Source organism: Lagopus muta, chromosome 1 (genome assembly GCF_023343835.1).
Source record: "Lagopus muta isolate bLagMut1 chromosome 1, bLagMut1 primary, whole genome shotgun sequence".
Lineage (NCBI taxonomy): Eukaryota > Metazoa > Chordata > Aves > Galliformes > Phasianidae > Lagopus > Lagopus muta.
The window spans coordinates 168563311-168574418 of record NC_064433.1 but is presented as its reverse complement, the minus strand read 5'-3'; the positions used below and the strand labels follow the sequence as shown (position 1 = coordinate 168574418).

The 11108-nt window shown below is 40.5% G+C and overlaps 1 protein-coding gene across 1 annotated transcript; it reads left to right on the top strand.

The window, feature by feature from the left end:
- Positions 1–142: 142 nt before the first annotated feature.
- On the top strand, positions 143–10981 carry CKAP2 (cytoskeleton associated protein 2). Its single transcript, XM_048933350.1, has 9 exons — positions 143–265; positions 2247–2334; positions 3675–3750; positions 4712–5520; positions 6483–6666; positions 7232–7399; positions 7941–8013; positions 8652–9039; positions 10092–10981. Exons 1-9 carry the CDS (start codon positions 205–207, stop codon positions 10321–10323), a joined length of 2079 nt encoding a protein of 692 aa, XP_048789307.1. The 5' UTR covers positions 143–204; the 3' UTR covers positions 10324–10981.
- The last annotated feature ends 127 nt before the right edge of the window (positions 10982–11108 follow it).

Below are 11108 nucleotides of genomic sequence, written 5' to 3'. Positions count from 1 at the left end.
CGGCGCCCTCCAGCGGCAGCCTGAAAAATGACCGCCATTTTCTCGCCGCGGCGCCCTCCAGCGACGGCCCCGGGAACGGCCGCCATTTTCTCGCCGCGGTGCGGGAAGCGCCATTGGCCCGTTCAATTCCCGCGGCCGGCCAATCAGAGAGGCGGAGCCCGGCGGGGATTTCAAACGGCGCAGCCGCTCCCAGCCTGTCCTGCCATGGCGGCGCGGCTCCCTCCGCAGCTCCCCACCAGCCGCCGGTCCGAGCCGGAGTACCGAGGTAAGGCTGCTGCTGGGGGCCGAGCTGGGCCGGGTTTCCTGCCGCGCTGCGTGCCCTCAGCGTTGGGTGAGGGGGGAACTCAGGGAGAAGCGCAGGGGTTGCGCTGCCCGTCAGGAGTTCGTTGCGCTTTGGGCGTTTCTGTTTTTCTTTGTGTTGATTTTAGGGTGTTCAATTAAGTGCATGATCCTAATAGAGGATTAATGTTCAGGGCTCAAAGGCAACATTCAAGCTATTTCTACTTCCTCAGCTTCAGTAAGGTAGCAGTGTCTGCATGTCGAGGGAGCAAGGTGGTGGGACTTCAGCCTAGAGAAAAGAGCTCGAGGTAATCTGAGAGAGGCCTGTCAGTATCTGAAGGGAACAGACTCTTTAGCAGGCCTCCTGTGACAGGGCAAGGGGAAATGGTTTCAAAGTGAAGGAGAGATTTGGGTTGGATATAAGGAAGAGGGTGTTGTGCATGTGTGTGATTACAATAAAGGGGGTTAGGCACTGGCACAGGTTGCCCAGAGAAGTGGTGGATGTCTGTCTGCAGAGACATTTGAAGCCGAGCTGGACCAGGCTCTGAGCAACCTAATCTAGCTGCAGATGTCCTTGTTTATTGCTGGGAACTTGTACTATATAACCTTGGAAGTGTCCCTTCCAACTCAAACATTTCTATGATGGTACAGGGTGGGGGATGAGCTGCTGGAGAGGAGCTCTGCAGAGAGGGACCTGGGTGTCCTGGTGGACGACAGGTTGGCCATGAGCCAGCAGTGTGCCCTTGTGGCCAAGAGGGCCAATGGCATCGTGGGGTGCATTAAAAAGAGCGTGGCCAGCAGGTCGAGGGAGGTGATCCTCCCCCTCTACTCTGCCCTGGTAAGGCCTCATCTGGAGTACTGCGTCCAGTTCTGGGCTCCCCAGTACAAAACAGACAGGGATCTCTTGGAAAGAGTCCAGTGGAGGGCCACAAAGATGGTGAAGGGCCTGGAGCATCTCTCCTATGAGGAAAGGCTGAGTGAACTGGGTCTGTTCAGCCTTGAGAAAAGAAGACAAGAAAGTTCTGCACAAATGTGCACAAGAACTTCTTTACAGTGAGGTGACGGAGCACTGGAACAGGCTGCCCAGGGAGGTGGTGGAGTCTCCTTCTCTGGAGATGTTCAAGACCTGCCTGGATGCCTACCTGTGCGACCTGCTGTAGGGAACCTGCTTTGGCAGGGGGGTTGGACACGATGATCTCTGGAGGTTCCTTCCAGCCCCTACAATTCTGTGATGACTTGAGGCACAGTGGCAGCTTGTGAAATGCAAAGCGAGGATGATGGCTAAGACAAAATCTGAAAGATGAAAGAATAGGCATGAAGAGGTTCAGGAGAGAACTCATGCCTGCTTTGGAAAGGAGATGTTTGTTATTTCTGTGAGTTTCTTACACTGGTGAATGAATCTGTCTCTTTTGGAGAGAGGATTTCACAGCTTAAGACCTCAGAATCACGTTGCGCTGTTATTATCACTCCCAATTTTGGTCTGACATTTGTGCAGAATCCTAGCTGACAACACAAGAGAAGCAAGTGATTTTACAGGTGGGTGATTGGTTGGTTTCACACTTGTTTTTTTCTGTTAGTGGCTATCACAAGTGAAAAGTGGACTTGCTAAGCCAGCAACAGGTATGTTAATGGCATCTACAGAGAAGCATTCAGAAAAGACGAAGCAGGGCCTAATATCTTCCCATTCTTCCCACTGGTTTGGTTTAGGCTTCTTTTAGCTTAGTAGTCAATGCAGAAAAACAGTCATTTTGTATAGTTATAAAGTTATATTGACCTGCTCCTTGCAGCTAGGCTTCTTTAGTGAATGAGATGTTTGTGAGCATTAAAGAATTGTCTGATCAATGATGTCTGTACAACAGTGTCTTGTTGCTTTCCTATTTATATTTCTTTTATAAGAGGCAAAATATGGCATTACTAGTTTAACTGAAAACGTAACAATGTAATGTATTTTTTTTTAAACCCCTTAGAACAGAGAAGACAAAAAGTTGAAGAATACCTATCAAGAAAAAAGACCTTTTCTGGCATGCCCATTCACGAAAATGAGACATCAGTCAGGTATTATTATTTTCTGCTATTCGTATTCCTTTTGGTAATGGATGGTTAGAAAGATGTAAGTGGCCGTTCTTGGGAGAATCACAGTCAAAAGATAACTGTGCAACTAGTAGTGACCATGTGGGTTTTTGTACACCCTTTTATTGACAGCAACTATTAAAAGTTTGTGTTAAATAAATGCAACTGCTTTATAGATGTAATTTAAGTGTGTTGCCCATTCCACTGGAGACTGAGGCAAGGGAGGGTACTTTAATTGCAAAACTCTCATATCAGGTACCACTGTTTGCCTCTACAGCCCTCCTTTTGCAAATACTTTTTTCCCTTCTTTTTGCTCAGGTTATGTTACACATGTCAGTACAGTTGATGTAATCTCATTATGTTTTGTAGTTATCAATTTAATACTTTCAGTTAAGAGCAACTATATTATAACAGAAATTAAACTGTGATGGACAGAAGATAGACGTAACTTACTGTGGATGCCTACCACTGATCACTAATGCTTGTTATTTACTTCATTTTAAATGCTTCTCCTGCTATTGTCTGAAGTTTGGACATTCATTATGAAGGACCTGGCAATAAGCAAGAATAGCTTCTTTAGAGATAACAGTGTTGTAAAGGAGTTCAGAAGATGCTAGCTGTAATCCTAGTTTGTTTTGGATTTGCCATTTTAATGTTTTTGCAATTAGGAAATTTCAGCATGGAATTTATTCTTATCTAAATGGAAAGCCTGGTTTAGCACTTTGTGTACTTGAAGTGGCATGCTCCCTATTTCTATCCTGTTGAACAGTGTCTTGATGGTACAAATCTAGATGAACAGTGAGTGACCTTTGAATATAAAATGCACATGAATTGCAAGAATAAATATAATCCATCAAATACCTGTTCTGTGTAGCAAGAAAAGGCACGTGCTTTCATGTTGTAGAAAGCTGTCTTTTTGGGGAGAGAGGGATTGGAGGAAGTGGCTACTTTAACTGTACTAGTGGCCTTATTGTAGTGTTTGATCTACTTTACTTTTCCTTGCTTTCTGCTTCTTTGGCTATTCCTCCCTCAAGTGCAGTGTATAGGACACTTGACCTTTTGTATCAGGTGCAACATATCCTTAAGTGTAAGAATGATATCTGAAGTGGTCAGTTAACTTTTCTTCCCTGCCTCAGCCAGCTTCCTGTGATGTGGGAGATGTCTTACAGCCTGTGCCATGACCAGTGCTTGCTTAACCGTTTCTCATTCCTGGAGGCAGTGTTCATGCTGAGCAGAATTGCTTCAGTGTGAGTTCAACTTGTAGATTGCTGCCTGAATTGTATTCTCGTGTTGTTTAAGATAATCTTTAATTTTTCTTAATACAGTAGCAGAACTAGGAAAGCAGCTGGCAATAAACTACAAGATAAAACAAAGCTGTCAGCATCTCCAAAGCCAGAAATGGTAAGTCTTCGATAGTCAAATACTCTTTCTGTGGCTATCGTGTTCTGCTCACTGAAGTCAAGTACCTGAAATGTAACTTTTAGAACATGAGAATTTTGCAGGTGTAGAGGTACATCTAGTTAAGATTTCATTCAGTGATTGGTTAATGTATGGTTTTCTTTCAGTCTTCAGGAATGCTATGTAAAATCTTATCAAGTTCTGTCAGAATAGAGAAATCATCTAGTGTGCTTGTTTGTTTTTTTTGTGTTAAACTAACCAACAACTGACTATTGTAATGCTGGTAGGCTTAATGTAATCCGAAGAGAATGCTGAATACCCAGGAACTAGTCTCACTTCTCATAACCTCTGAGCTGGGATTATACTAAGAATGTAAAGACAAAAGTTTCAGGGAGTAGTAGGGAGAATGCCTTATAAAACAAGGTCTATTTTTTTTTTTTTTTTATCCATAACTCGTTAATAACAAAAGTTCTTTCTATCTGGGTAGCACATCCTAATGGCCTTTTTAAAGACTTTTCTCACTACCTACATTCACTGGGCTATGCATGGTGAAAGGAGAATTTGTGCTGCTATTAAGTGATATGTTATTCAAATTGTGAATTTGCTTTTGACTGCATGCAGCCTAAAGCAAGTTTGTACTGTAGAAATCTTCTTGGAAGGCACTTGGAAAGCTGACAGTGGCTTTTAAAATAATTTTCTTTGTGCAGGGGGAGTCTAGCCCTTTTTACTCCCCGAGGCAAAATTTATACAATCATTTGATTCCCAAATAGGAGTTCTGGAATAATAGTTGACAAATATTCTACTTGATGTGCATATGTATGCTACTTCTGTACATACTATCACCTTTAAATTGGCATTTACTGTTAATTGATTCCTTTAAATATGCAAAAGCCTCTAGGGAACTCAAATAGCCTGCAACATGAATGCACATCTAACATCTTCATGGAAATTCCTCTGGTTTCAGGAAGATAAGGAGAATGCCAATGAGCTTTCATGGGACCAAGCAAGCAGAACTTCAGAAGAAAATATCTTGAAATCTTCTACAATCACACTGGCATCGGAGACGAGCTATAATCCTGAAGATCACTCTTCAGTGAATAAAGTCACTGAAATAAAGTCTCAGCGTGTATTAATCAGCAAGTCCCTGCAAGTAAAAACCATGAAAGAGAAACAACTGCCAGCAGAAAAACAGAGTTCAAATGTCAGCCTGCCAAAGAAACCAGTGCTTGGTACGTATCGTGGCAGAGTCATCCAATCCAAGATCAACTCCTTCCGAAAAGCACCAAAGAGTGAGGGGGAGAAGAGTTCTTTGTCAGATGAGAAGCTTCTTATTTCTGCCACCAAGCCAACAGTGAAATCTTTGTCTGGAAGCAGCTGCAATGTAGTTCGGAAGACTGTGAAAGTCACAAATAATCCTAATTCTGTAAAACCTAATTGTGTCCCACCGTTACAGAGCAAACCATCTGTCAAACCTGCTCCTAACTTCCAGTCCAGCCTAAATAAACAGCCATCAACATCTGCGGTAGTACCAAAAAAATTAACAGCCCAAAAGGTGATTGGGAAGAGGGGACCTCAGCAACTGAAGGCTGCTACTAAGAATTCTGACCATGGAACACTAAGAATGAAGAGATGTGAGGACCTGTGTGAAAATGGAAAACCAGAAGCTCCAGCAAAGCAATTTTCTCTTGTACCTGATGGCAAGACAGGACAGGATTATAAAGCTAACAGTATCAAGAAGTCTCTTTTTCTGAAAGAATCTGCAGAGGAGAGAAGGTAACTGAACGAGTCACTGTACTGTAGCTTGATCTTGTGAGGTATCTGTGTTCTTCCTGTGGCTATCTTACTTGATCTAGTTCTTGCTGTAGGAGAACTGGGTTGTTTGAAATTGACTAAAACTGGGCTTAATAGTGAGAAACCAGGATTCTGACTAGTTGCAAAGCTGTTTGGGCTTGTGCCTGTGCACTTACAAATATAAATGCTGTATGCACTCATTTTTTCAGGCTGAGTGATGTGAGAGTTTTAAGGACGTAACATTTACTCCTGTAAATGAACTGCACGGGAATGCTGGTGCTTTAAAAAAAAAAAGACATGTTTATGGACTGAAGGGGAGCACTTCTTAATGAAGTACTTCTCAACTTGGTGAATGCATCCTAGATGATGGGATGAAGATTCATGATTGGGAAGTTATTTAGTACTGATAGTACTCCTTGTAAAAAGTCACACTGACAAAAAAAAAAATTGCAGGTATTATGGCCAAGGAATTGAAATGGGTACGAAGACTGAATTACACTTAAGCTTCATTTTTGAATTTTAGAAGCTGTGTGATAGGTTTGTCCTATGCTGCACTTGGTGCTCTTCTAGTTTTCTGCTCTATACTGGGTGATAGGGATTATAGAAGAGAGGTGGCTATGAATAATGAACACAAGTGTGTTTTTCTTTATCCTATTAAAAAGTCAAGGTCTTGAGCCTAACACACTTCCTGCTGTTGGAAAGGGAGAGATCAAAGACTTCTGAACTGGTAGATACCTAAAGTAGGTGGAGTGATGCACGTGGCTCTGAAATTTTGGTGCAGATCTAATTGGCAACTGTATTCCTTTCAAGCTTAGAAGGAGAGGACTACATGGATACTCTTCACAAAGTTTGTCTTTGTAAGACTTACTGCAATTAATGTCAGTTGACTGTAAAATACATCATGAAATCTGATTAACTAGAGCTAATAATGTTCTTCCATACAGAGTTCGCCTGGCTGAATGGAGGGCATCTAGAGGGAAAGTGATGAAGAGGCCGCCTATATCTGTGCTTCTGGGATCACAGCCTAAGAATGAAGAGCTCTCTTCTACTGGTGGTTTCTTAGATTATGAATTAAATAGTGAAAAAGTCAACAAGACTCTTACAGAATGTCTGCAGTTAGCTGAGCAGGTACTCAGTCTCTTGCCTACAAATTCTACTCATAGAGCCCTACAGCATGGGAGTATTGTGGATGTATCGGACCTATGAATCAGATGCAAGGGATTCATTGCTCCTCAAGTTAAGCAATATCATAGGATTTTGCTGACAGCTGAAGAAATTAGTTGTTGCTCAACTTTACTAACTTGCACAACTAAACAGTATAATTAGATGATAATGGTAACTTCATAAAGTAGAAGAGCTGTGAAGTAACTAATCTAAAACACATTTGCAGAAACATGCCTGGATTTCTGGAAGTCTTTATGAAGTAATTCCACATCTGTATCTATGGGCTATGCAGTTTTCTATATAAAAGGAATAGCATAACTGGTTTTCATTGAGAAGAATAGGTGAATGAGAATTCTTCAGCTCATATTCATAGTTCAGTCTTGTAAATATTTGCTGTCTTCAACTTTCAGGGGCGCTTTTCAAAGCAACAACAACAAACTCTTGGTTTTTGGGTCAAAAGTAGCTGAAATATGGTGCTGCAGGATGTTCACTGCACTTGAACTTTTTTTTTTTTTTGCTTCAACTTTAGGGAAATCAAGGTAACAAAGCACGAGCCATGTTGGAAGAACTGACAGAAAGTATTCCTGGGGCTAAAAAGCTTGCAAAATATTGGATCTGCTGGATGCGTCTTGAACAGATGGGCCCTCCTGAAAAGCTTGTGGCTGGCTATGAGGAAGCTATTTTGGCAGGAGCAATGGTGAGCAACTTGTCTTGAAGTTTGAGACTAAAAGGCATGGAAGCAGGGTGTGTATTTAAAAAAATAAAAAATAAAAAAATGCAGCTACTTCTAATTTTAATACTTGTATGACAGAAGGGTCACCTGACTTGTCTGAGCACAAGAACTTGGATTTGGTTTGTAATTGCTGTAGATACCTTTCTGCTTTCGAGAAATAAGGTTTAGACTCCTAGCACCATATGATGATCTGCAGAGAAGAAATAAAGTAGTAAAGCTAGTATCAGTAAAAACCCAAACAGAACTCAGTTTTACAGTCCTGATGGACTTGATTCCTTTGCTTTAATATCAGCAACGTTTGAGGTAATCAAACATGGCTGTAGTGAGCTGGATACAGAAAGTGCAGGATTCATCTATCTTCTTACTTTGTCTGAAAAGCATCAAATGATTAAGTACGCACTGTATGTTATGTACTGCTTTCCCTGTAACTTATACTAAATAAGATGCATTCAAATATGATTTTGGAATTGCTTTTCTAAAACAAAATTTGAAACCTTTTTTCTAGCCTCGAGATGAACTACGGCGCATGCTGATAGATGCTATCAGAAATACTGAAAACTTGGTTAAGTCTGAGGATGGTAAGTTCGAGTGTTTCACATTGGTTCAATGTCTGGCTTGACAAGCAGCACAAATTGCTTAAAAATATTTGTGCCTATATTAAATTATTTCATGGGAATTTGATTGGTACTTAATTTGAAAACAACCTTGATTAAACAAATACTTCAATAATAAATCACTGGAGATGCTTTTGTGTTCAAACTACTTAAACTCTCTCAAGTTGATGTTGTCCAGCTTTTTTTTTTTAGCCTGAGAATCCAATGTGTAGCAATTCTTTTCATTTAGTAAGTCAGTTGCCTCTTTCACATATGAGCTGTTTCAATAGAAGATGCATATTGCTGGGTGAAAATACTCCAAGTTTTGAAGCAAAGTAGCTATAGAACAGCCCAATAAGTATTTGATCTCAGAAACTGTCTGAAATACTCTATTCAGAGTTGCTGCACCTGAGAAGGAAGGGAATGACTTCTCAGGATGTACTTAGCCTGAGTTTTCTTAAAGTGATAAAATGACTGGTAACTTAAATTGTTGTGGCCCGGACTCAGTTTTGTAACTTTTTCTTTCTTGTGCAAAACTAAGATTTCAGAGACCCCCAAAAACTTCAACTTCTCTGTAACTGTAATTAATCACAGCTACACTTTCTTTCATTTTTCATTTTTAGGGGGAGTTGTGATAGAAACTCATTTAAATGAGGTACTGGAAATCAGCAAAGAACTCAATTCATCTGTTGAGCAGGTTCACGAGACCTTCAAGGATCTTGATGTTGATGATCAGAAAGCAGAGAACGATGACAAGAAGGAAGAGACTGGCAATGAAGTGGTCAAAAAAGAAGAACCAGACCTAGTCTTTAAACCAGAAGAAGAGATCTTGCCAAAAAAGAATAAAAAGCACAAAAATAAAGAACGTGCAAAAAAGAAAAAGTGTGAAAGAAAAGAGCAGAGTGAAGACAGAGTAAAAGATACAGCTCAAACAGTTAACTCTCCTGAGAAGGATAATGACACAGATGGATTACAACTGATTAAAGAATCTACCAACCCCTATTTGGAAAGGTAAGGTTATTTAAGGTAACTACTGAAAAGAAGCAGTGTCTGAGCCAAAACTAATGTTTGTGCTGCTCTGAAAGAGAGAAGCATTGCATCTGAGAACATACAGTTAAAAGTATTCAAGGCTTTTAGGGTTGTTTTTCTTTGTTCAAAAAAGTCTTTTTAAAATAATTCCTTAATAATAACTACTTGTTTTAAGATGCCTCACTATACTAAAATGTCTTTGTGGCAGAGGAAGAACTGTAGCTTCAGAGCCCCTGTAGTTGTACCAGTTTTACAGTGAGCTAGGTCAAGGAAAATCAGGTATTTACAGTTGCTTACCCTTTCAAACATAGAATCATAGAATGGCCTGGGTTGAAAAGGGCCACAATGCTCATCTAGTTTTAACCCCCTGCTATACACAGGGTCAGCAACCAGACCAGGCTGCCCAGAGCCACATCCAGCCTGGCCTTGAATGCCTCCAGGGATGGGGCATCCACAGCCTCCTTGGGCAACCTGTTCCAGTTCCACTCAGTGAAAAACATGAGTGTGTTTGTATGTCAAAAAAATACAGAGGGCATAAACAAGAAGCAACTGTCCTGTAATTGCGTTTTGATACAAAAATTGTGGATGGTAATCCTGGGTCCTGGGATGAAGCAGAGAAGTTTTTTGTTGTTGTTGTGTTTGTGTTTTTTTTTTTTTTTTTTTTTTTTTATACTTTTGCCCCAATGTTTCTTTTGTGACAACAGACCGGGGAAAGTTGTGCTCAGCTCTGCAATGTGCTGAGTTGGGCTCCTGGCAGTTGTCTGCTGTCCCTGACAGTGAAAAGATAACCTCCTTCCTGATGAAAGGAGTGATGGAGGATTCTTCCTTTAGAAACTTTTCAGGAGTTTTACAAGGCTAAAATCTTTCCTGAAAAAGAGGATGGATATCCAACTTTAACTGTATGGATGGGGAAGCTGTTTTCTTCAAGCTATGGGAAGATAGAGTGGATACGAGTAATTATAGTTCTGCTTCTGCTAGGTACTAGAGAGATAGCTTATCTGTCCTGTGCGAAGTAATTTGTTTCTTTTCCCAAGTGTGAAGATGCACTATGATGGAAACGATTCTGATGCTAAAGACCTGAAGATTATAACCCCTTTGAGGTACTCTCTACGAATTCGGGAGAAGATGTACAAGCTTTCAGATACTCCTAAAGATTCTCTTGTCTCTTCATCTGAACAGCTGCAGGAATTGGAATCGAAAGCAACTGCACTTCTCCATAAACAGAATGACAAACTGGAAGAAACAAGCGCTGAAGTAGAAGAGTGAAAAGTGGCACTAACACTACATGGAGGGGTGGAGGAATTGGATTTTTAAGAAAGCTTGGGTGTCTTTTGTTGTTGTTTTTTTAGCAGCCTTAGGAGAGGAGCTATCTAAACCTTGTGTGGTTAGCCTAGGATGAAATCTGGTTTTAATATGCTGTTTTTTAAGCTTGTATCTTCCCGTGCTTTCAAACTCTTGTGATAAATCTAAGGGGACTGTTTGGTTCTAAACGATATCAGTGTCTTCATGTTAAACCTGATTAATACTATATACTTACAGATTAGGCTTAACGCACTTCATGTAACAGCTCAGTGATTATATTGTTAATATTTACTCTTTCCTGTTACAATTCCCATGAGTTCATCAGAATTGTATATTCTAATTCTTTGCTTAAGGATCAAAAGTAACTTAGGAGTTCCAATAGGGAAATATCTACTACAGAAACTAGCTAGTGTGGTATACAACCAGTTTTAAACTGCAGTATCTGGTTTTTGTTTCTATTTTCTTTTTTTTTTGTTTTTTTTTTTTGGGGGGGGGTATTTCAACAAAACTGAGTACAATCCTTTTAGTTATCTGACCATGAACAATCTCACTAACCAACCTTATGTCGGTTTCTGTTAGTTTGGAATATGGTAGACTTATTAAACAAATCAGCTGACTTGTATTTGTGTCTTATTCATAGGCTTGGGGTTGGAAACTAATTGCAGCTCATGGCTACAGCCCTGGGACTGAGTTTCTGGGCCTTATTTTAGTTTATTCTAATGTGTATGCTCTTCAAGTGGCTTTAACTC

Excerpts from the sequence above, each read along its gene's own strand:
- CKAP2 (XM_048933350.1), top strand. The coding sequence starts at position 205 with ATGGCGGCGCGGCTCCCTCCGCAGCTCCCCACCAGCCGCCGGTCCGAG. Across the intron at positions 266-2,246 it reads GTCCGAGCCGGAGTACCGAG|AACAGAGAAGACAAAAAGTT; the intron begins GTAAGGCTGCTG and ends TAAACCCCTTAG. Across the intron at positions 2,335-3,674 it reads GAAAATGAGACATCAGTCAG|TAGCAGAACTAGGAAAGCAG; the intron begins GTATTATTATTT and ends TTCTTAATACAG.